Source organism: Macaca nemestrina, chromosome 1, assembly GCF_043159975.1.
Source record: "Macaca nemestrina isolate mMacNem1 chromosome 1, mMacNem.hap1, whole genome shotgun sequence".
NCBI lineage: Eukaryota > Metazoa > Chordata > Mammalia > Primates > Cercopithecidae > Macaca > Macaca nemestrina.
In genome coordinates this window covers 226,427,445-226,453,003 of record NC_092125.1, presented here as the reverse complement: position 1 = coordinate 226,453,003, position 25,559 = coordinate 226,427,445, and the positions used below count along the sequence as shown (strand labels likewise).

The 25,559-nt window shown below is 54.2% G+C and overlaps 1 protein-coding gene across 23 annotated transcripts in view; it reads left to right on the top strand.

Moving 5' to 3' along the window:
- The window catches only part of LOC105479380 (calmodulin binding transcription activator 1), a 975,024-nt gene that overhangs the window by 878,600 nt on the left and 70,865 nt on the right, over positions 1 to 25,559 (top strand). For all 23 annotated transcript variants that reach the window (XM_071067081.1, XM_011737369.2, XM_024792358.2 and 20 more), the window contains one exon: positions 2,449 to 2,583. In XM_071067081.1, coding sequence (XP_070923182.1) covers positions 2,449 to 2,583 — 135 coding nt within the window. The remainder of the gene's footprint in view (positions 1 to 2,448; positions 2,584 to 25,559) is intronic.

Here is a 25,559-nt window from a genome sequence, read left to right as displayed (position 1 = left end):
AAGCATCCTGGCCAGGCAGAGGGTAGGGGAAGTGCAAAGGCCCTGGGACAGAAAGAGGTTTGGCAACATGGAGAATCTAAAGCTCGAGAAAGGCGCTGGCTGCAGGATAGTGAGTGGGGTACAGGGAGCTGAACACAGTGAGACTGGAGATGATAGCAGGAACCAAAACAAATCGTGTCCATCCTTCTGCATCATAGGAAGGAGTTTGGTTTGATTTTACTTGCAATAGGAAGCTGTTAGCTTTAAGCAGGGGGTGGCTTGATCTAAATGGTGTCTTTAAAGATGATTCTGGGTGCGTGGGAAAGATGATTCTGGGTTGTAGGAAGAACAGACTCAGGGAGACCATAGGAAGAAAACAGAGGGCTGATCTTTCCAAATGTAAGGAGAAGGGCTCCCTTGGGCACCACACTCCCCCTGGTTTCCTCTAGCGGTGCTGGGCTGTGGCCCCCAGTGCTGGATTGTGGCCTCCCGACACCCTCCCAGCAGGAGCAGGTCTCAGGTGCTCTGATGCTGCCTTCAGCAGGACGCTAGTGGAGGAGTCTAGGCAATAAATGATGGTGGCGTGAACTACAGCATCTGCAGTGGAGATGGAGAGCAATGGATCTTGCCATTGCTGATGGCGCTTGCTGATGGACTGCATGAGTGGGGAAGGGAAGAGTGAGTCCAGGAAGCCTCCTGGGTGATGGACCTGCAGGAGCAGGGCTGCTGGGCTGGGACCCCAGAGACCACAGTAGGTCCCCTCTGCTCCGTCTCTCTGGGAAGGAAGAAATGCCTTGGAGTCTGCCACCATTCCGGCGTTGCTGCAGGTTGTGCACCTGCCAGAAGATGGTGGAAGAGCAGCAGCAGTTGAAGAGGCCACCCCCCCAGGCTGGGACACATTGTCCCAGAAAAGCCGTGAGCTCCCCAAGGCTGGCCAAGGAGGCTGCTAAGAGGAGCAGCCCTGAGCGGGCTCCGATGGGTGTGGGTGCTGGCCACCTGTCTTCCTGCTGGCAAGCCAGGCCAATCTCCAGGGCAGGCATGCGACCACAAGCTTGGAGACCCGCCCAGGGATGCCAGCAGAGCCATAGCAGGTTCTGGACTTGGCCGGGGCTCCGTGCCCAGGCACCTCGGAGGTCCTATGTGACCTCCACTGTGGAGTCCTTTGGTTCAGGCTGTGCCCTGGAGCTGAGGTTCCCAGACAGGGTGGAAAACACAGAGGAAAAACCCATGGGTCCCCTTGGACAGTGACTCCCGAAGGCCTTCCCTGGGGACAATGGCAAGATGGTTGCTGCCTTAGCACATCCACCCAGGATGGACAGCGGCCACCCATCAATAAGCTGGTTTTCCCATCGGGACTGGGATCTGCATCAGAGTCCTTAGAGGAAAGCTGGAGCTCTGCTTGTCCTAGGGAGTGGCTGACTTGGATGGCTTTCTTGAGTCTATAAGCTCCTGAAAACCAAGAGCCCAAACAGTAACGTGATCCCCGTGCGTGTCCTCCCTGGAAATCTGTACTGGGGAGGCCCTGGGTATCAGTATCTGGTATTCCAGAAAAGCAGGGCAGAGGGCACAGAACCGAGACATCTGCCAGGGACAAGGCCTGGCAGGGCAGTGTGCACACCCACCATTGCCCACGGGCCACCTCTGTGGGCCACAGGCCAGCCCCCAAGATGCCAACATGAGCTGTGGAGAGGCAACCTCAACCCCAGAGCTGAAGCTGATCTCCGCTGCGGGCTGGCTTCCTCTTACTCTCAGTGAGAACATACCTCGTTTATTCCACAAATACAGTTATTTGTTAAGCCCTGTGTTGGGGCCACAGCAGTTAACGAGACCCACCAGGGCCCTGCCTTCCAGGGCTTACTGTCGGACATTGGAGGGAGGTACAACGTTCACGCCAGCATCCCCAGCTCAGCACCCACTGGGGCTGAGCTGGGGCCAGGGTAACAGAGGCACAGCTGAAGCTCCTTCATCGGGGAAGCAGAAGAACTTCTAAAAATACAGGGGCTGGCTTGTTCATTGAGTCAGGACAAGCTTGTAGGAATAGGTGAAACAAAATAAGCACAAATCAGTCCGAAGCAGATGCTGTACCTGAGCCCCATCCAGGAAGAATGGGACAAGGGAGGACGTCAGCCAGCCATGAGGCAGGGTTGGGGGCCATTCACTCATTCACTCGTTCAGCCAGTCTGTACTGAGTACCCAGCCCCTGCCCTCACTCGGAGGACAAAGCAAAGGGGCAGTTACAATACCTAGGAGTGATCACAGGACAGCTGGCTGAGTCTGGGTGAACCGAGAAGGTTCCTAGAAGCAGCATTGTGTTTGGGCCTCGAATGAGCAGGCATAGGCTGTCAGTAAGGAGAGCTGGACATTAACCAATGAAGGGTAGTGGGGAGGGGACATTCCAGGCCCTGTGTGGTTCACCAGGCTGTAGGTACCCACCCATCCCTTGACTTGGTCTTTTTCTCTCGCTTTCAGCCCATGACACTGGTCTTGTGACCCTACAAGTTGCCTTCAACAACCAGATCATCTCCAACTCGGTGGTGTTTGAGTACAAAGCCCGGGCTCTGCCCACGCTCCCTTCCTCCCAGCACGACTGGCTGTCCTTGGACGGTAAGAACAGTGCTTGGGTCGTCTTGCCAGGCACCAAGGGAGAGGGATGCTTGGGGACTCCATGCACAAGGTGTGAAAGAAGAGTAAGCACCCAGAAAGGGGCAGGAAGCAGTGCCAATGTGAGCGAAGGAAGGTCAGCTGGGTTTCCACCGCCAGGCTGAGTGCCTAAGCTGTCAGCCATTTGTGTCTGGACACTGGCTGGCCCCACCCTCAATCTCAGTCTCTCCTTAGGACAGACTGAAAAGTATGTGAGTGCGGGTCTGTGGCTGGCACGCCTGCTGGGCTGTCTGAGTGGCCAAGCAAGCCCAGGGGAGCTAAGAGGTTCCTCTGGTGAAGGACCCCAGGCAGCAAGGTCCAAGCACCAGCTGTGCCCCTCCAGGGCTGTTTCCATGGGCTCCTGGAAGCAAAAAGGTTCCCAGAGGCCATCGCCAAGCCCCAAGCCTCTCAAGGAAGAGGATGGGGAGGCAGCTCAGGCCTGGGCTTCTTTCGGATTTGGGAGCTTGCTTCTGTCTTTTGGGGCTAACCAGCCAAACCTTCTCCTGGAAGCCCTCAAATACCCTCAACTCCAGCTTCTTGGCTGATTTTAATTCCACCTCTGCCCTGTATGGCCTCTGTGGCAAGCCCAGGATCGTGACTGTGGCAGAGGGTAGAGTGTCAGGGACCCCAGTGGGCTTCAAGGGAGCAGGCAGGACCTGGTGGTCAAGGACAGGCAGGGACTCCAAGAGCTGCCAGCCTTGTCCATGGGGGTCAGTGAGTGTTGGTGGTTCCCCCTGGGGTACCAGGGGCTCTGCAGAGAAGAGCTGCCAAAGGCAGGCTGGGAATGCCAGGGTCAGAGGCTGCCCTTTCCCACCTGGGCACACATCAGGAGGCCCAGAGCTGGGGGACTGAGCCCGGTGCACTGGGGATGCAGTAGGAGGGATGCCTGTCCATAACCTCAGTATCAGGGCAGCCTGGATAGATGACAGTCCATGGGGTACCTTGCTAGAGACCTGGCCAGCCCAGGACATTGAGGTCTGGGCTAAGCTGAGCCTGGGCCCCCTGCAGGGGTGGGTTCTTTATGCAACACCCCCCCATACACACACCCCCACACACCCACAGCTGGCCTTTTGGGTCTCACCTCTTAGACTACCCCTTGCTGTTGGCTGCTGGAAGATTTCTGGGCTTGGGTACATAGTTCATTTCCTGAACCAGCCAGCATGTAAACCTCAGCCTTATCCCAGCCCCTGCCCCAGCCGAGACAGGGTGCCAATAGCTGCCTTGGCTGGTGAACCCTCAGGAGACATTCCCCAGGACAGCTTTTGAGTCTGCAGGCTCTGCACCCTAGCATGGGCTGCCCTGGGGCACCAAGCTGCCCTTGGCATCTTCCCTGGCCGAGGCTGGAGCCAGGTAGAGCTCTGATGATGACCCGCAGATGTAACCAAGAAGAGCAGGGTGACCAGGGGCTCCTGTTTAGGAAATCCGGTTTCAGTTTTGCAGAACAAATGGGGAATGAAGTCGGGAACTCTGCAGAACCCTGGCTCTCCCTGAATGACCTGGCTGGCCTCACTAGAATGAACCCAAGGATGCTGGGACCAGTGTAGGACCCCGCCTGGCAGATGGAGCCTTTTCAGAGAGCAAAGTCACAGTCAGGCAGTGCCCCAGAGCTCAGGACACATCTGCAGGCCCCCTGGAAGCACAGAGAGCCAGCCGTACCCCGGAGGCTAGGGCATGGGAGGATGCCGCCATAGAGACCGTGGGGAGGGGAGCCACCCAACTACTTCATGACAGACCAGGACCTCGGCCACCCCAGGCCCCTCGGGATTGGCCTGGCGCCAAGCTGGGCACCTGCTCCCTAGCTGCCCCCTCTCCCCAGAACTTTGAGCTCTGAACTCTGTGGGCCTCCAAGTTGAAATAAGCACCCCTACCCCTGCAGGATACACAGGAGGGCGACAGGAATTGGGGTGACGATGGCATCAAGGCCTGGGCGTCCAGCAGCATTGGCTCTGTTACCACCAGTCAGGGCACAGCTAGGGGAACAGTAGCTCCGCAGCTTGGACCCCCAGCTCAGAGCGCCCTGCTGAACCAGAGGGGCCAGCCTGGGGTCCACCGCGGCTCAGGGGCCCTGCAGAGAGCAGAGCAGGACCCTGAAGGACGCTTTCCTTTGGTCTGGGCCAGTTGTCCTTTCAAGGAGTGGGAGTGGAAGGGAGGCGGGGACAGAGGAACTGCCAGACCCCACCTGGCTAGGGAGAAGCGGGGCTTCCCTAGCTATTCTTTTTCCGCCGAAATGGATACAAGGCACTCACCCACCCAAAGGCCCAGGCTTCCCAGCCTTTCACCAGCTTGATAAATACTAAGGGGAGGGGGGAGGGGAAGCAGTGCCGCAGCCGCAGCGCAAAGGGGGCCGCTGGAACAGCTACCCGGGAGCGCGGGGGTCCCGGGCCTCTGGCCAGCCACAGGGCCTGGCCGTGAACTTTGCGTCCAGGCCGATGCTGCAGTGGCCGGGCGGTGGTGAGCCTTGCGTCCCCGCCTGTCCCTCCCGTCCCCTCCCCTCGGTCTCCGCAGTTTCTCGGCTCAGCCCCTCCCGCCCCCGCGGGCGCTGGGCCAATTCTCCCTCCGCGCCGGCCGGGCGGTGGAGACTGGTGCGCCGCGGCAAGGGGAGGAGGGCTGGGGAAGGGGTGGGCGCCAGGGGACTGCAGCGCGGAGCAAACTGGGGCACGGCTGCCGGCGGCGCGCGTGCACACACTCTCGCCCACGCGCGCGCCCGCCCGCCCGCCGACGCGCAGCCGCAATGCGGGGCCCTTCGCGGAACTGCTGGCGGCGCCGCGCCCCGCGGGGTCCAGGGCGCCCGCAGGGACTGCGAGGACAGCGGGACTAGGAAGGCCTGAGCCCGGCCATCCGCCTCCGAGTGCGCCGCAGCGTGCGGCGGGGACCGCGGGCCTTCGGTCCCGGGCGGCGAGCCCTGGCTCCCTCCTTCCGCGGCCTCCACTGCATGTGGGGAGCGCCCTTTGTCCCCTCCGCCATGGCCGGGGGGAATTGTTTGGGGAAGACACTGTCGGCCCTCATTTGATCTAAAACATGGATTTGTTTGCTTGGCTAAAGGCCGGGTGGGGGGCGTGGGTCCGGGCCGCAGCGAACTCGCGCGCGCGCGCAGCAGCAGCAGCAGCTGCGGAGAAGTGTTTGTCCCTGCGGTGCAGCCTTTGTCCCCTTGGAGTAGCTTTTGTTTGCGCAGCCCCGCCCTGCGGAGAGTGATCGTCCCCACCTTGAGGCCGCGGGGCAGGGACCCGACGTCCCCAAAATCTCAGCTGGGGCGCAGCCATCCTGGGAGAGACCGGGCGTGGAGGTGGCGGAAGATGGGAGGAGGAATCGCAGCCTTCTGGATCCCGGAGCTGCAGCGCCTCCCCCAGACCTAGGGGGTCTTCCCCTCCCTTTCCCTGCGCCCCACTGTGAGCTCCAGGGTCAAAGGCCCTGTCTGCCGGACCCCCATCACTTAGCCCAGGGCTGGCACGTGGTGGGCTACAGTACATATTTGTGATATGAATGCAGGCAGGCGTGAATGAGTGAGTGCAGGAGGGACTGTCAAAAAGCTGAATCTAACTAGTGGTAAGGAAGGCTTCACAGAGGAAGCGACCCCCCTGGTGAGACCTGAAGCCTGACCAGGGTTAGCCCGGGAACAAGGGGCATCAAGGGTGGCAGGAGAGGGAAAGGGCGGCTGTCTTTAGGCCAGGGTCTTTAGGAACTACCGTTTTCACCATTTCTCCTCCACCCACAAAGGTCCGGATTCAGAACAAATTTCCTCTGGCCTGACCTAACCCCAGGCCATTTGCACAGGACCCCAGGGAGGTCTGAGCAGGCCAGCTCTTCATACAGAGATGCAAGGGGGACCTCTTCCAGGCTAAAGACAGGCAGGCAATGGGGTTTACCCTGGAGACCCACTGGGGAGGATCTCTGGGAAATGTCACTTATGCCTGTGATAGGTCCTGTGGATACAACAGCCAGGGCCGAGCTGAACTTCAAGAGGATGCTATCTGTGTGGACTTGCCTCGCCTGTGCCTGTGTTTGCAAAGAGAATAAACCCAGGCAGTTCAACACTGCAGCCTTGGAGCTGAGGGGGTGGGGCGGGCCCTCTTCTGGCCAAGGACACGGGAACACCTTGAAGTGACCTGAGTCCCTAGAAGAGAAGGTGAGCGGAACTTTTGTGTGCCTGACTCTTTCTTGTCTTATAGCATCTGATTCTCCCCAAGGCCAAGTTGAGAAGATTTAGGGTCCCCTGTCCCCACCCCCACCTGCTGGCCCTTCTTGGAACCCCACTAAGCCGCTTAGACTTAGACTCTATTTTCAATGCTTCTCAGGCAACTGAGCCTCCTGCCTGGATGAGAGGATTGGAGTGAGACCTGTGTGCAGCTCCCCTGGGCTGGGCTGCTCTCCTGGGCTTCCTCTGGTCTCCTGGGCAGGCCCCCTTCTGGCCTCAGGGGTGAGGGGGGGCCGTGTCATCTCAGGCAGAGTGGGGAGCATGGACTAAGAGCTCAAACTTTATTATCCAGGTGCCTGCTTCCTGGGCAAGCCTCAGTGTAAGGTGGGTGAGCCCAGGCAGCTTGCCCCTGCAGCTCGCCAGGGACAGAGGGGGTTATCCTGTGACTTCTGGGGCAGCCTGGCCCTGGGGTAGGTGTCTGGGAAGACTGAGAGCCTCGCTCCTGTCTAAAGAAGTGAAGAGAAGGAAAGGCCTCTCCGTTTGGCCTTCTGATCCGACCAAGCTCTCTATGCTACCAGATGAAAGATGTGTCTCTGGGGCGGCCCCCAGCTCTGCCCCCACTTTGGAGCTGCCACCTTAGGTGTGAGAGGGCCTGTTCCTGGCATGTGGCTGTGGTCCTGCTGGCCATTCCTTGTGGGCTGATTCTAGCACCAGCCTCCACCCACCAGAGCTGGGAGACCGCACACTGCCCCAGAGTCCAGGGGTACATTCCAGGGTAAGTGGGAAAGGCCATTCCAGCTAGGACACTGGCCCCCGGGAGGCCTCTGGCTGCTTCTTCCAATGGTGACACTCCAGGGCTTTCTGCTGAGTGGGCCTGGGCTGGCCCCTCCTAGGCTGGCTCCCTCCCTCAGATCCACCCAGCCCACCTCCCAGTAACCCTCAGCTGGCCCATGAACATGTTACGTGACATGGGATGCTGTAAAAGAATGTACACAGAGTTGGCCGGGTGTGGTGGCTCACACCTGTGATCCCAGCACTTTGAGAGGCCAAGGCAGGAGGATCATAAGGTCAGGAGATCAAGACCATCCTGGCTAACATGGTGAAACCCCATCTCTACTAAAAATACAAAAACAAAATTAGCTGGGTGTGGTGGTGGGTGCCTATAGTCCCAGCTACTCGGGAGGCTGAGGCGGGAGAATGGCTTGAACCCAGGAGGTGGAGCTTGCAGTGAGCCGAGATCGTGCCTCTGCACTCCAGCTTGGGTGACAGAGCGAGACTCTGTCTCAAAAAAAAAAAAAAAAAAAAAAAAGAACGTACAATGTACACTGAGGACACATTCTAAAGGCATCACTTGTCCCAGATGATGGAAGACGGAGGAGCAAAAATTACTTCCTTGCTAAATAATGTAAAATGCCATTGCTTTGCTAAAACCAATACAGTTTGTATTGTGGAGCAGAATACAAAATTCACAAGAAATTTTCAGATAAGACAGCATGGGTGAATGATCTTGACTTCAAAGAGCTACTTTGAATTACGCCCATAGTGAAAGACCGGTAGGCCCCGCTTACCCTCTCCTGCCTCCAGGAGCTCTTTGGGGGAGCTGGAGAAGCACTGACCCAGGGGTCACCCAAAGGAAGAAAGGACCCCCGCCCCGCCGAGAGCTTTCTGATATCCACCTGGAGTGGGGACTGGGGCCAACACAAGCTGGTTAGCGCATGGGCCTCTGGGTGCTTCTGTGCGCAGCAGTGACAGGTGGCAGAAGCAGCTGGCATGAGCCGGTCTTGCACTCGGGACCTGAGGCTGAGTGGCAGGAGTCACATCCTCTCCAAGCCCAGCCAGTGCCATGCTTCAAAGCACAGGGCCCTCCTCGTAACCCGTCTCTCACTCTCTGTGGGGTCTGCTTCGTGACACATTGCAGTGGGCGTCTGTCTGCTTGGGTGGGTGTGCTCCCCAGGTGTGCTTTCCTCAGCACCGCGGCGGGTGGGAGACGCATCAGCATACAGTTTGGGGAGCATCGTAGCCATTGGGGCTCCTCAGCAGCCAGCTGTGCTCCTCAGCCAGGACCAAGAGGCCTGGTCCTCAGATCCTCCTGGGACAGTGACTTCCTGCCATTTGCAGCTGGGGCCACACCAAGCAGACCTGAGTGGAGCTCCTCTGTGTGGCAAGGAGTGGGTCACCTTGGAGCTGGGCCCCACCCGGCCTCCTTGGAGCAGCGACACATGGCACCCTGCAGAGAAATGGCCCTTAGGAGGAAGCTCACCTCTCCACAAAGGCCGAGGGGCAGCCTTTGCCACCCTGTCCTGATTGTTGGAGCGGGAAGCAAAGTCACCTCCATGGAGGAAGCCCCAGGACTCGGGCAGATGCAGGCTCGTCTCCCAGGATTGGCTTCCCGGCCACCTGTAGGCCAGGTGGCTCCTTCCAGCGCGTGCATGACAGTGGCGGCTTAGACCCTCCAGGGGTCGAGATCAGCCAGCTTTTCCTGTGACTGCCGGACAAATGCCCACCAGCTGGGTGGCTTCACACAGATATACGCTCTCACAGCTGCGGGAACTGGAAGCCTGAGCTCAAGGTCCTGGAGCGCTGAGCCCCCTCTGAAGGTGCTAGGGAGGGACCCTCTCTGGTCACTTGCAGCTCTGGTGGCTGTTGATCATCATTGTGGATCCATGGCTAGTGGCAACGGAACCCCAGTCTCTGCCCCCACTGTCCTCCCTATGTGTGTGTCTGTGTCCCTACTTTCTTTTAAGGACACCAGTCATTGGAATAAGGCCAACCCCATCCGGTGTGAACCCGTCTTAATGAATTACTAATTACTTTTGTAATTTACTAATTACAAAGACTCTATTTCCAAAAGAAGTCCCATTCTGAGGTTCCCTGTAGACAGGAGCATTTGAGGAACACTGTTCAATGCGGGACTCCGTCTCTTGTGGGCTTGTCCCCAGGGCGTGGTCCTGGGCATGATCCCGGCTGTGAGGCCTCACTGAAGGACAAAACTGACCCCAGAAAACACCAGAAGCCTCCGGAGGGCTTGTGTGCGGGGTTCTGCCCTGGGTGTCGTGAGAGGTGCCGTAAAGAGGCAGCACAGCTTAGGCTCCAGGGGCTCCGCAGTGTCGGGGAGTTTGCAGGCACCGTCTTGCGGTCATAGGTGGCATGTTTTAAGGAGTTCGCAGACACCGTCCTGCGGTCACGGGTGGCGCGTTTTAAGGAGTTCGCAGGCACCGTCCTGCAATCACCGGTGGCATGTTCTCGCTCTGTCGCCCAGGCTGGAGTGCAGTGACACAATCTCGGCTCACTGCAAGCTCTGCCTACCGGGTTCATGCCATTCTCCTGCCTCAGCCTCCCGAGCAGCTGGGACTACAGGCAGCCGCCACCATGCCCGGCTAATTTTTTTGTATTTTTAGTAGAGACGGGGTTTCACCGTGTTAGTCAGGATGGTCTCCATCTCCTGACCTCATGATCCGCCCACCTCGGCCTCCCAAAGTGCTGGGATTACAGGCGTGAGCTACCATGTCCGGCCAATGGTGTGTTTTAAGGAGTTCGTAGGCACCGTCCTACAGTCACAGGTGGCGTGTTTTAAGGAGCATCACAGGAAGTGCAGGTCGTTCAGTGTTTATTGAGCATTTACTATATACATAGCAATACATATTTGGGGAAGGATGCAGATACAGGAAAGATCAGTTCCTGGCTTGGAGGAGCTGCTCGCAGGACACCCTCCTGTTGGGATGCTCGGGGATGGCCATGCCGTGGGGCAGCAGGATAGAGCAGCCTCCCACAGCCACGCACCATGAACACACTGACCAACTTGGCTCCTGCCAAGGCCACAGCACATCCCTGTGGACCCCAAGGCCTGATTATCTTCATTCGACTTAAGGGCTCCAAGCCCCTGTGTCCCCACTGATGGCCTTCTCCCCAGGAGAAGCCCTCTGGCTCTGCGAGAGCAGTGCAGTTCTGCCCCTCCCTCCCACTCCCCTGCTTGCTGCTTCCCAGTCTCCAAGCTTCTCCTTCCAAAATGCTCTGTCATGTCCACATGGCCAGCTCTCTCCTGACTACTCTCTTCTCCCTGCCCACGCTCCCTGAGGGCTTCTTCCCAGCCAGGGCTCTCTCTCCCACCTACTGGGGTGCAGGGATGGCTGCCCCTCTGTTTCTCTTCTTGGATCCAGGCCATCCATCTATCAGCCTACAGGGCAGCTTGACCCACGTTTCTCTTGGGCAAGCCAGTAGGTCCCAGACAGGACAAATGGCCGTTCTTTGTTTTCCCCAAGCTACCTCTCTGATAACATTCCTGGTCCCTGTGGATAATCCCACCCAAAAACCCAGGAGTCACCCCTTGCTCCCTCCCTCCCCGACATCCCAACACTAGCCTAGCATGTTTCTCTCCTTTATTTCTCTCACAGTCTCTACTTCTCGCCATCCTCTCTGCCACCACCTTAATTCAGCCCAAACTAATCAATTGTGCATGTCCTAACCAGTCTTCCCACCTCCTTCCACCCGGGCTGTCTGGTCTTCCGTCACCTCGTCAATATGGATGCAGCATCTGCTGGGTGCCAGGCACCGTTCTGGGCTCTGGGGAATCCTTATTCTCCTGTAGTTTATATTCTAGTGGGGAAGAAAGACAACACACAAGTTGCAAAGGAAACTGTCAGAGGGTGATAGGTGCTGGGCAGGGAACCTCCCCTGGATGGTCTGGGAGAGGGAACCAAGGTGGCTGCTTCATAGGTTGGGGGAGGTCAGAGGAGGCCTATATGAGAAGGTGATATTGAAGCTGGGGTATGAATGACAGGCAGGGGCCAGCCACAGTAAGACCGTGGGAGGAACATTCCAGGCCAGGGAATTAGGAGCAAAGCCCCCAGGGGGAGGGCAAGCCTGGCATGTTGGGGGAGCTGAAGAGTGTGCTGCAGCCAGAATAGAGGAAGGGGAGGTGGAGGGGGTTGCAGGGATGGGAGAGGGCCAGGGGGTCAGCAGAGGCCATCACCCAGAGTAGGGGGCTGGGCTTTTATTCTGAGGTCAGTGGGGAACCATGGGAGGGGCGCTGCCACACACAGGTGTATGTTTGCAAGAACGCCGCAGCTGCCATCTGGAGAATGAATTGTGTCTCCCCTGGCACAGAGACTTCTCCAGGGCTCTGGCGTCGGTTTGGGCAAGAGGTGATGGTGGCTCTGACAAGGCTGGAACGATGACTCCTGAGGGACAGGGTGGGTCTGGGGTTGTCTGGAAGTGAAGTCAAGGGTTCTGCTGATGATTTGAATATGAAGAATGGGAGAGGATGATGAGTAATAACGCCTAGATTTGGGGCTCCAACCACCGGAGGGACAGCAGACCATTTCCTGAGATGGAGAAGTTTGAAGCAGCAGCATACCCGAGGGGATAGGAGAATCTAGTGTTCGATTTTGGTCACGTTACATCCGACAACCTCATTAGAGACGGCGGGTTCACAGTGGGGTCCGAAAGTCTGGAGGCCACTGAGAGATTCAGAATGGAGACGATGTTTAGGAGTCCTCTGCGTGCAGATGGCGTTTAGCAACCTAGCTCCGTGAAAGGGCACAGATGAAGCAGAGGAGAGGCTGCAGGATCAAGCGCAGTCTCCTCTGGTATATGGACACCAAGCAGACGAGGAGCTGGCCGAGGGGGTGAGGAGGACAGCCAGTGTGACGGAGAGAAAACCAGCAGGATGTGACCCATGGAGGCTAAGAAACGAAGGTGTTTCAAAAAAGGACATGGTCGGGCAGGTCAGATGCCAAGCGGGGAGCTGGGTAAGAGCCCTCCAAGCAGGGAGAGGTGGGTCGGAAGGTCCTGAGGCAAGAGGGAGCTCCATGGATTTGCAGAACTCAGAGAAATGGCTGGAAATTCCAGGTGAGACGGCACCATACCTGTCTCTGAGCTCAGAGCCACAGCCTTCCGCAGTCTGGGGCCAGATGAGAAAGGACAGGAGTCTCTCAGACTCTTGCCTGGCCCAGGAGATCGTGTGCCTCCCACTGCCCCATCCACTGCTCATTCAGCAGAAGGAAAGGCCCCGTCTCCTGCTTTTCCCACCTTGCACCTCTGGTGTTGGTCTCGCCAACCTTTTGACAGGTCCGTGGGCCCCAGGAGATGTTCCTGGGCTCGTGGAGATGTCCCACATCTGCTCTGAGTCCCAGAGACAGATTCCTTCTTCATGGCTCCCTGCTGGGTAGCAGGGGCTCCAGGTGAGCCCCAAAGCAGGAACAAACTGTGATTCACCCCCAAACACTGTGTTGATATCAGACCTGGTAGAGACAGCTCCCGGGCCCTGACCACTGGTTGTTGCTGGGTGCAAGAATCGTGCAGCTTCACCGGAAGCCTGCCTGGCAGGCCTGCTTAGGCAATTATGCCCCAGCTCCTAAATCAGTTACATCGGACTCTCATTATTCCTTTTTTTTTTTTTTTTTTTTTGGCAGAGTCTTGCTGTGTCACTCAGGCTAGAGTGTAGTGGCTCCATCTCAGCTTACTGCAGCCTCTGCCTCCTGGGTTCAAGTGATTCTCCTGCCTCAGCCTCCCAAGTAGTTGGGATTACAGGTGTGCACCACCACACCCAGCTAATTTTTGTATTTTTGGTAGAGACAGAGTTTTGCCATGTTGGCCAGGCTGATCTTAAACTCCTGACCTCAAGTGATACATCCGCCTTGGCCTCCCAAAGTGCTGGGATTACAGGCATGAGCCACCGCACCTGGCTGGACTCCCATTATTCTACCACAGCATTCGGATATGGGTCAGCTGTTCCCCTAAAAGCATAGCCTTGAAGAAAGGCCTCTTGGCAAAGCTGGGACCACAGAGAGACCGGTCAGGGGATCTGGCTGGTCCAGGCCAGTGGTGAGCTGATGTCCTTAGCCTTTCCTGGGACTGGGCTCCCAGAATCCATCTCCCTGGAAACCAAGGGAGGTGCCAGTTTGTGTATGCAGCTGCCGGGAGAAGTGGTCCTGAGACCCAGAACACCCGCTGTGGAGAAGAGAAGACACAAGTGCTGATTGGGCCCTAGTGCAGCCTCTGTGGGGATGCAAGTTCCTAGTGGTCCTGAGCAAGGTGAGAGGACACCCTTCCCATCCAGTCCGATGCTCAGCCTCTAATTGGGGCCAAGGACAAAGATCTGTCCTTTCAGAAGCTCCTAAAAATACACATATCTCTGACCCTTCTGAGCAGCCCAGCAACCTTGTCCCCCACATCTGTGACACCAGGACATTCAAAATAGTCTTTGATAGGCTGAAGACTGGCTCCCTCCCCGGCAGTAATCTGCTGAGACTTTGCACCTGTTGTGAAATCCTTTGTTGTGAGTCCTTTGTTAGGGAAAAAAGAGTGAGATGCAGGTATGTGTCATATGGACCATACTTCCTGAATAACAGGAGACTTTTTAAAAAATCAGGCCGGGCGCAGTGGCTCACACCTGTAATCCCAGCACTTTGGGTGGCCAAGGCGGGCAGATCACCTGAGGTCAGGAGTTCAAGACCAGCCTGGCCAAAATGGTGAAACCCCCCTCTACCAAAAATACAAAAATTAGCCACGTGTGGTGACACAGGTGGCACTTGTGGTCCCAGCTACTCGGGAGGCTGAGGCAGGAGAATCGCTTGAACTCAGGAGGCAGAGGTTGCAGTGAGCCAAGACCACGCCATTGCACTCCAGCCTGGATGACAAAAGTGAAACTCCTTCTCAAAAAAAAAAAAAAAAAAAAAAAAAAATCTGTGGCAAGCCAGGCGTGGTGGCTCACACCTGTAATCCCAGCACTTTTGGAAGCCGAGGCAGGAGGATCACTTGAGGTCAGTTCAAGACCTGCCTGGGCAACATGGAGAAACCCTGTTTTGACAAAAAAAATACAAAAATCAGCCAGGTGTGGTGGCACAGGTGGCACCTGTGGTCCCAGCTACTCGGGAGGCTGAGGCAGGAGGATCGCTTGAGCCCTGGAGGTTGGGGCTGCAGTGAGCTGAGATCGTGCCATTGCAGTCTAGCCTGAGTGACAGAGTGAGACCATCTCAAAAAAAAAAAAAAAGAGAAAGAAAAATCAGTGGCAGAGGGAAAACAGTTGATACACCAGAAACAAAGTGAGGTTGTTCAGGAGTTGGAACTTGTCCCATATTCCAATCTCCTCATTCTTATGGAAGGAACCCAGGCCCTAGGAAGAGCAGCTGCTGGCCCCAAGCCATCGCTGAACTGGGATGGAAGTCACCTCCTGACTCCTTCCGCACACTCTCCTCCCTCTGTCTGTCTCCCCTTCTCCATCCCACGGCGAAATTCACCTGTGCCCCAGAAGGTAGGACACAAAGGTGGATAAGAAACAAGCCGGCCAGCAGGTGCAGTGGCTCACGCCTGTAATCCCAGCACTTTGGGAGGCCGAGGTGGGCGGATTGCCTGAGGTCAGGAGTTTGAGACCAGCCTGACCAACATGGTGAAACCCCATCTCTACTAGAAATACAAAAAATTAGTCAGGTGTGGTGGCGGGTGCCTGTAATCCTAGCTACTCGGGAGGCTGAGACAGGAGAATCACTTGAACCCAGGAGGTGGAGGATGCAGCGAGTCAAGATCGTGCCATTGCACTCCAGCCTGGGCAACAAGACCAAAACTCTGTCTCAAAAAAAAAAAAAAAGCCGGTTGGGAGCCCTGGGCGGCTTCTGTGTGGTGGGTTGTGGTTTCTTTGGCGAGGTCAAGGTTTGCCTCTGGTGTCCTCGCAGAGTGAGCTGACACTCTCCCCACATTCACACTGGCAGGAGAGAGGGAGCAGTGACCTGGCTTTAGCCCTCTGCTCCCTGCCCCTCATGCAGAAGGACCAGTTCTGGCATCAGCAGATCAGGAGATACCCAGTGGAGGCCTCGGAGTGTCTCCTGTCATACCAAATCCTGAGATGTGCTGGCACATGGACGAGGAACTCTGCCCCAGCCCCACACCCCATTTGGGGGTCTTGAGAAGAGCTGGTGACATCTTGCATCACTTCAGTGGCACCAAGCTGCATCGATGGGTCTTGAGACACGTGGCAGACTTCTGAGCCGCCGTGATTGTTTCTTTCAGCAAAACACCTTCTGGCACAGAGTTGCCACCAGGAGGGACAGCAGCTGACATCTGCACATGCACCACCTGCCTGGACCTGGCTATGAAGTACTGATGCGTACCCATGTGTAGTGACTCACTGAGACTTCCCGGCAACCTGTGAAGCCCCTGGTCCGCAGATGAAGATGCTCAGACAACAGTGAGTGGGTGGCGCAGAGAGAGTCACACACAGCGGTGTGACCCCATCGTCCGCTCTTGACCTCCATGCCATGCGAGGCTTCTAGAGCCGCTTCCTGTTGCACCTGCACAACTTTGGAGCTGCCTCCCAGGGCTGGAGCCTGTCCTTGCTGCCTGGTTATTCATGACAACTGTCAGTAGAGTCCCTGTTAGGTGCCAGGCACTGTGTCACGTGATGAGGATCAGAAGAAATGGATCAGATGAGGACCTGCAGTCAACGAGCTTCTCGTCCAGCGGAGGAAACATCAGAACTGACCCCTGCCTTCGCACGAACAAGCATTTGGGGACCTTATAATGGAGGATGGTGACTTCTCAGGGAGGCCTGGGAGGGCTTTCTTGAAGAAATGACCCCCAACCCTAGATCTGAAGGATGAGCACAAGTTAACTCCCTGAAGAGAGAAGGCAAACATTCCAGGCCCCAGGAATGGCATGTGCAGCAGCTCTGTGGTGGGAGGGAGCCATGAAGCCAGTGAGGCAGAGGGGCAGGCAGTAGATCAGGCCAGAGCCAGGGCTGTGTGCGCCAGGCTTTATCCCCAAGGAGAGGGAAGCCACCGAAGGCTGGAGAGGCAGGGACGTGACCAAGTTGGCTTCTGAAGACGCGCACATGGCAGCCACATGGAGAACAGATTGAAGGAGGTTCAGAGAGGGTGAGGAGAGACCAGGAAATCATCCTGGCTAGAGATGATGGTAACTTGGCCATTCTGGGGGCACAGGGACAGTGTGAGAGCCATGGAGGAGATGGCATCAGGAGGTTTTGTGGGTGGATTCACTATGGAGGCTCCATGTCATTCACCTTGGAGGAGGACCAGTTAGGAGTTAGGCTGAGTTTAAGGGGCTTTTGGGACATCTTTGTGAAAAGTCAATGGCAGGTGGGTGTAGCCCCCAGAGCTGAGAGAGCAAATGGATGAGAGAGAGAGAGAAAGAGAGAAAGTCTGAAATGTCTGCATGGAGGTGGCACTGAATAAAGCACATCTGTGGGTGTGGAGGAAATTGATAAGTGTGACAATATTGATGAGTCCCAAGGCCAAGGACTTCTGTCTTAATTATCATCGTGCCCCAGTGTAGGGGCCCAGGGACACAGTAGGGTCTCAGGGAAGGTTTCTTCAAGGGAGGGAGGGAGGGAAGGACAGATGGCCTAGTGGTATCTTCATGGCCATTGTCCTCACGGCTGACTGACTTCAGCTTTAGGATCCAGCTGCCCAGATAGCCTCTCTGACATCAGAACCAGGCTGGGGAGGGTGTCCAGGACTAACCAGGCACCATCGCCTCCCTTTGGGTCTCCCTGTCACTGAACAAGCTCCAGGCAAGTGGCCCAAGACCAGAATGCCGAAGCTTGACCCTTCGCTATCTCTTTGTTGAATGTGCCCTGAGGCTGCCTTCAGAGCTTTTAAAGGGCTACCTGATGAGAAATCCTCCGTTCAGCTCACTGAAGCTGGAAGAGAAAGGAAAAAGCACTGCTCTTCCTGGAGCTGCTCAGCCCTCTCTCTAGGCCTCAGAGAGGGAGGGGTTTCTTGGGCTGGTCCTTGGCAAGTCACTACCTGGTGGGTTGTGGTGCAGGGGCCCTGGAGGGGAACCTCATCTGACCCTCTGTGATGCCCTTGACCCAGTCCCACATTTGCCTGGTGAAGGTAAGAATGAATGAATGAATGAATGAGTAAGTGAGTCAGGGGCCATGAAAACCTCCCTATCCACAGGAATCCTGCTGCTCCAAAACACACTGCTATGACAGTGACAGTAATGACCACCAGCCAGGCTCCAGGCCTGGTGCTTCACATCATGGCCCTGTTGAAGCCTCCCAGCACCCAGCCTCAGGTTGTCATTCACAGGCACCTCTCCCCCAAACTGGGTCATAAACTATATGGAAGAAACAGCCTTGATAGGTGGCAGCCCATCCACCCATCTGTCATTCAACAGTACCTGGTGGAACCAAGGCTTCACCCATCAACCAGGCATCCCCCCACCCCCCAGGAACTCACAGCCCAGGGAAGGAGGCACACAGGCCAACATAATTAATGTGATGAGTGCTCAAGTGTCCGGAAGGTGTGAGAGGCCAGGGGAGACCCCCTGTGCCTCCATCTGGAGGGAACACACTTGACAGTGGCTAATTCTCTATCAAAACTGTAATGTGTGTTCATAGGAGTATCCTTCATATGTAGAAAGAATGTGCAAGTGTTAATGTATCAGTCTGTTTTCACACCACTGATAAAGACATAGCCAAGACTGAGCAATTTACAAAAGAAAGAGGTTTAATTGGACTTATAGTTCCACATGGCTGGGGAAGCTTCACAATCATAGTGGAAGGCAAGGAGGAGCAAGTCACATCTTACATGGATGGCAGCAGGCAAAGAGAGAGAGAGCTCGTACAGGGGAACTCCTCTTTTTAAAACCATCAGATCTCGTGACATTTATTCACTACCGTGAGAACAGCATGGGAAAGACTTGCCTCCATGATTCAATTATCTCCCACTGGGTCCCTCTCACAACACATGGGAATTCAAGATGAGATTTGGGTGGGGACACAGCCAAACCATGTCAGTTAGCCACCTGTCAAGTTAAAGGGAACACCATCCACATAAGACCACCCTTATTTCTGCACCAACTGCAAGGGGTCCCCTAGACCACCCTCAGGTTTGATCATTCACTGGAAGGACTCAGAACTCACCAAAAGCTCTCATACTCACAGTTGCACTCTATTACATCGAAAGGATACAGATTAAAATCAGCCAAGGAAGGAAGGGTATAGGGCATAGTCCAGGAAGGTACCAGACATGGAGCTTCCACTGTCCTCTTCCCCATGGAGTCATGAAAAGCATGACTTTCCTGGCATTGATGTGTAACAGTACCCATGGAGTACTGCCAACCAGGGCAGCTCACCATAGCCCCAGTGTTCAGAGTTTTTATTGTGGCTCCATCACACAGGTGACTGCCCAAGTCACTGCCCTCCCTCTCCAGCTCCTCCAGAGTCAGCTGATACCACGTGACCCAAAGCCCCCACCCTAAGTCACATTGTTGATCTTTCTGGCACAGCCAACCCCTACCCTAAACCTATCCAGTGTGGCCAACACCTACCCTAAATCATATGGTTAGACCATTTTGTGACCCAAGGATCCCAGGCAAACAAAGAAACTCCAATCAGGCATGATATTCCAAGGACTTAGAGTTCACCTCCCAGAAGGTGAGGACAAAAGCCAGACCTCTCTTTGGGCAAGGTTAAATTCTTTCCTACACAAAATGGCACCTTCCCACTCCTCTGCACCCACCTGCTCGGACCTGCTTCTCCTACTCCTCACCCCAGAGACCAGATTCGTTTTGGTATCTTTATCGAGGGAGGAAAGTGTTGGTGTGTTGTCTGAGGTGTTTGTTGTTGTTTTTAAAGCATGGCTCCTACACAGATCTTCTGTAGTATTGAGCAGTTCTCTGGGGACAAAGAGCACATTTTACTATGAGAAATAGTTTGGGTGAATACTTTGTCATCTGCAGAAAATATTGTGCAAAGCTCCAGTTTTCCTGGGTGGAGATGTGAGATTAACTAAATTACAGATCAGTCCACCTAAAATGTGAAATTAAATGAGAAATTCCAGGAGCCTTTGACTGCTAAGGTGATTATTCTAACCTATGATTCCAATCACCTTTTTAAATTGCTCACCTGTGCCATGGTCCATGGTCCACGATGCCGTGAAAACGACACTGCCTCCTGTCTCCATCCTGCAGACGGCACTCCTGGCTCAAGCAATGCTCTCCTCTCGGTCGAGTGTCCTCCCAATGGCTCCATTTGCTGTGCAAGGTTGTGAATGGCTCCATTTTAAGCCACCAGCTCCCTCCCTCCGGCCCTCTCTGCCATCTCCCTCTCCTGCGCTGGGGGCTGGGAGGCTGAAGGAAGCCCTAGAACCACTGTCCCCTCCTCGATGGCTGCCCTTCTCCAACAAGCTTCTCTTCCTCTCCTCAACACTGATGGGAATGGATCTGACCTTGCCATTAGTGCCCCGCTGGGTGCATACAGGGATCTCTGAGCCAGGGCGGGGACCTGGGGAGAGAGTGTTCCTGCTCAATAATTCACCCTTAAGGGATAAGAAAGCTATGGATGCAGCATTCAGCCATTTTCCAGGACATTAACAATTCAGTGTAATTCCTAAGGCATAAAAAATGCATCATTGCTCTAATTTTATAAGCTCCATGATGTTTATTATGACATCAGAAGGTCTGGTCTGGGTCACCCAGGAGAGCTAAAGCCAGGAGAAACCGGTAGATAGCTCTGCACTGGGCCTGCACAGAGGTGCTATGGAGCCAGCCCACAAATGCTGCAGACACAGACACAGCCCTCATGAGGTGGGGCCTGATGCCCTGGAGGCCCCCAGCACTCTGCAACTTGGAAATGACTGATGCATTCATCATGAGTCTTTACACCCCTCCCCTGGAAAGCAGCAGGCAAGAGCGAGCTCTGAGCACAGAGAAGAGGGCACGGCAGGGAGCCTGAACCTCCCCGGCCCCCAGTTGCACTCAAAGACATCATTCCTCCCCTGGCATTCTTGTTTTTCCATTCCCAGTAAGAGAGTGAGTGGGTGCTCATTTTTATATTTGGTGAAACGCCCTGGCATTATTCCAAGTTACTTAAAAGTGAGATTAGACCAGGAGGATCATTGGGTGGGGCTGCGTTTCTTGTTCCCACTCTGGAGACAGAGCATGATCCATGGTATTTCACTTTGGACATGGGTGCTTCTTAGACCCTGGGGGGCAGCAGAGCCAAGCAGGGGACAGCCTCCACTTCATGGGTTCCAGAGCCAGTGAGGTGCTGGCCTGCATGGGACTGTGGCTGCACCGTGAGGGGCCACAGTGAAAAAGTGACTCAGGGTGCCAAAGAGAGATCAGTATGGGTGGGGGTCGTGCGTGTGCGGGCGGGGGCCGTGCGTGTGCAGGCAGGGGGGCGTGCGTGTGCGGGTGGGGGCGTGCGTGTGCATGACACGTCTGCACTTTTCCCTGGCCACTTTTTTCTTTTTCTAAGTAATGTCACTTAGCACCAAAGGTATCTGCAAATGCTCCCTGAACTAAATATGTCAGCTCTGCCTCCCCTGGTGCAGGAGACGGCTGTCATTTAAAATACACTTGCACATAATTGCGCCTTCCTTTGTGATTGCTCTCTTTCTTGTTGGTAACAGCTCATCTCTTCATGACCTTGGTGCTTATTATTCTTAGGTAGTAGCTAGTTGCTTCTCTAAAAAGATAACTTTCCAGCTCTCATTTTCACGGGTACCTGACAGTGGCTGTGAGGATGGTGATGTCAAAATGGCTTTCTTGTAAATGTCAGGGTCTTTTGACTCCACTGTTGCCTACGAGAGAGCACACTTGTTTCTCTTTAATTAGATCTCTAAGTTTTTGTTTGATTTTTTTTTGTTTGGTTTTTTGTTTGTTTGTTTGTTTTGAGACGGAGTCTTCCTCTGTCGCCCAGGCTGGAGTGCAGTGGCGTGATCTTGGCTTACTGCAAGCTCCGCCTCCTGGGTTCACGCCATTCTCTTGCCTCAGCCTCCCGAGTAGCTGGGACTACAGGCGCCCACCACCATGCCTGACTAATTTTTTGTATTTTTAGTAGCGACAGGGTTTCACCGTGTTAGTCAGGATGGTCTCGATCTGCTGACCTCGTGATCCGCCTGCCTCAGCCTCCCAAAGTGCTGGGATTACAGGCGTGAGCCATCGTGCCCGGCCTTGTTTGATTGTTTGTTTGTTTATTTTTTGAGATGGAGTCTCGCACTGTCGCCCAGGCCGGAGTACAGTGGTGTGATCTCGGCTCATTGCAACCTCCACTTCCCAGGTTCAAGCAGTTCTCCTGCCTCAGCCTCCCGAGTAGCTAGGACTACAGGCACCACCACCACGCCCGGCTAATTTTTTGTATTTTTAGTAGAGATGGGGTTTCACTATGTTGGTCAGGCTGGTCTCCAACACCTGACCTCATGATCCACCCGCCTCGGCCTCCCAAAGTGCTGGGATTACAGGTGTGAGCCACAGTGCCCGGCCAGTGTTTTTTTGTTTTTGTTTTTGCTTTTAAATAAATCTTACCTGCTTTGTAAGAAAGCCACACGGGGACAGCTTGATTTAGTGCCTTTTTTGAGAGTGCTTTTCTGATTAAAATGCCCATTTCCCACTGTGACTCTACTGGGCTGTAGGGTACATGGCATCCTCTTTGAAGGCTCAGCGGGATCTTTCTGCCTCATGGAAAATTTGACTGTAGCCCCACAGGACCTCATGCTGTCTCAGACTTAAGACTGAGGTCTCCTGAGCACCTCTCCAGGAGCTTAAGAAGGGTTGGACGGTGAACAGGGAGCCGTAGAGGAGGCCGTGGCAGCCCACACACTCTGCACGGGAGGATCTGTGAGCCCTTAGCCAGGTGAACAGGTGCATGGACATGTGGGAATTCTTGCTTAGAAGAAAGAGCCTGTATTGCTCTGCTGGTGCAGGCTGGACTGGGTGGGACCTGTGAGTTAAACCAGTGCATGCTAAGAGGTCTGGGCCTGGGTCTTCTCGCCCCAGCTACTTCTGAATGGCTACAGAGTAAGGTTCAGTTAGAGCATCTCTCTTGTATCTGTGTGGGATTACTCAATCTGCCTAGGGCATCCTGGCCAGCTCCCTCACACAGCTACTGAGCACACAGGAAAGGCGAGCTCATTCTAACAGCATAGGGAGGAAACTGGCAGGAAGGCATCTGCTGCCCCGAAAGATCTGGAGCATATCCTGAGGAGGACCCAAAGTGATGGTGACTTCTGGGTTTTATCCCCTGAGCCCTCACTGAGCACCCACCAGGCCCTGGGCTATCTACTTAAGTTTATTATTCGATTTCATCCCGGCTGTATTCCAGGAGATCTTTCCATCCCCATTCTATTGATGAGGAACCTGAATCTTAGAGGGGTCAAGTGACTTATCCTGTGTCACACAGTTGGGGATTCAAACTCAGGGCCATCTGACATTGCAGCCAAGTGGGCACGTTTTCACCGTGCCTCCCCACCACCTGAATTGATGTGGGACGATCCACCCTGTAGTATCCTGCTCCCCTTCACAGCAGATATGTCTCTGCATTTCCCCCACTTTAACGGGGAGAATAGCTGTGTATTTTATCATCCAACATGTGTGTAATAGTGAGGACCTGGTGGGGGTTACTGGGGGGATGGATGGGCCTGTGTCAGCCAGCAGGGTGAGTTGAAGGTGGTTTCACTCTGCTTCTTTGGATTCTTTTCTGCATTATGTCCACTAGGAGAAACCTGCCAGGTCTCGGGCTGGTGGCTAATGCATCTCTTCCTCCCTCCATATTAGAGCTGGCACCTTCCCAGGATGACACCAATCATGGCATGTCCTGGTAGCAAACACCTTTTCTCCCCCACTATCCTCCACATCACTGTCAGGGCCAGTTATCTCTTGCCAGCCCAAAGCTGAATGGCTCAAAGTGATGAGAATGGGTACGTTCTCTTGATGCCATGGGTTGGCCAGGCTCACGCAAGCAACTGCACTCATGGGACTGATGATTTTAAGCCCAGAGTCCCTGCAGCTGAAGCACAGGGGCACCTGCTGTGTCAGGTCATGCTGGCCATGCACCGTGACCCCCCCAACATGGCCTTAGACCTGTCCCTTCAGCAGCAACAATGGATTTGGATTAAACAGGATTTTCAAAGAATTATGTTGAGACTCTAGTTCAGGGGATCCAATCTTTTGGCTTCCCTGGGCCACACTAGAAGAAGAAGAGTCATCTTAGGTCACACATAAAATGCACTAACACTAACGATAGCGGATTAGGTTAAAAAAAATCACACACACACAAAATCCATAATGTTTTAAGAAAGTTTATGAATTTGTGTCGGGCCACTTTCAAAGCTGTCCTGGGTGGCATGTGGCCCACTGGCTGCAGGCAGAACAACCTTGCAGTGTAGTCTAAACTGATTTTACAGAGGAGGAAACTGAGGCACAGGAAGGGAAAGGAGTTTGCCATACAGGTAATTCTGGGGGTGGGGGTGGGGGGCGGAACTGGAACCAGAGCCCAGGCTGCTGACCCCAGGCCAGGACCCGGTCCCCCACCTCAGCGCCTCCTTCTTCCTGGACGGCCCAGGGGCCCTGACAGGTGCAGCTCAGCTGGAGATGTTTGAGACTCTCTCTGCAAAGCTCCCCCTTGCCCCTGAATCAGCCAACCATTGTGATCTGCAAGGAGAATCCCAAGTTCTGAATGCTGTTCTCACCAGGATCCCCAGCTGTCAGGGACATCGTCATGGCCAGCAAGGACTTCACAGACTCACCTTTGGCTTTTTCACGACCTTCAGAAGCACCGTGAGAAACTGCCTGTCTTCTGACACCTTCTGCCCTGTGCATCACCATCGTGTGACTCAGGGCCTCCCCTGTGCCAGTCTCATCTCCTCACTGAGTAGTCACGGGACAGGGCCTGTCTGTTCACATTCCCCTCCTGCCACTGTACCCCACATAGGCCCAGACCGACTCACTGGGAGGATCGGCCATCAGACTCTCCTGACCTGGGTCTAGCTTTTCCCGTCGGTCAGTCTTCTTTTCTCAAGTTAAATCCATTGATTTCTATTCTATACTTCTTCATTCTCTTTCTCTTCTCCTTTGTCTATGTGTGTGTGTTACAGCTTTATTGAGATATAATTAGCATACTATACAATTTACCTATTTGAAGTACAATTCGAAGTTTCTGAGTTTTTCACAGGGCTGTGCGGTCATCACCACAAACTAATTTTAGAACATCTTCATCCCCCAAGAAAGATCCTAGCACCCATGAAGCAGGGTCACTCCCCATTCGTCCTCAGCTCCCCCCCCACCACCCTCCCTAGGCAACTATTGATCTATTTTCTGTCACCATAAAGTTTCCTAATCTGGACATTTTCTATAAATGATATAATACAATGTATGGACTTGTGGCTGGCTTCTTGCACTCAGCATGATGTTTTTAAGGTTCACCCATGTTGTAGCATGTATCAGTACTTCGTTATTTTTATTGCTAAGTAAATGTCCATAGGTATGAACATCTCTTTTCATTCTCTTGGATATATACCTAGGAGTGGAATGGCTGGGTGACATCATAACTTTATGATTAACCTTTTGAAGAACTGCCAGACTGTTTTCCTAAGTAGCTGTGCCATTTTACATTTCCACCACCAGTATATAAAAGTTCAAATTTCTCCACATCCTTGCCAACATTTGTTATTGTCTTTCTTTGTGACTATAGTCACTTAGTGGGTGTGAAGTGGTATCTCATTGTGGTTTTGCTTTGCATTTCCTCAGTGACTTTGATTTCCTCAAATCAAATGCTGAACATCTTTTCATGCCCTTATTAGAGATCTTCTTTGGAGAAATGTCTATTCAGATACTTTGCCTATTTAAAAAACTGGGTTCTTTACTTTTTGTTTTTGAGCTGTAAGAGTTCTCTTTATATTCGAGATACAAGTCCCTTATGAAATATGAGATTTGCAAATATTTTCTCCTTTTTAGTGAAACGTCTTACTTCTTGATGTTGCCCTTTGAAGCATAGATGTTTTCAATGTTGATAATGTTCAATTTATTTATTTTTTCCTTTGGTTGCTTGTGCTTTTGATATATTTAAGAA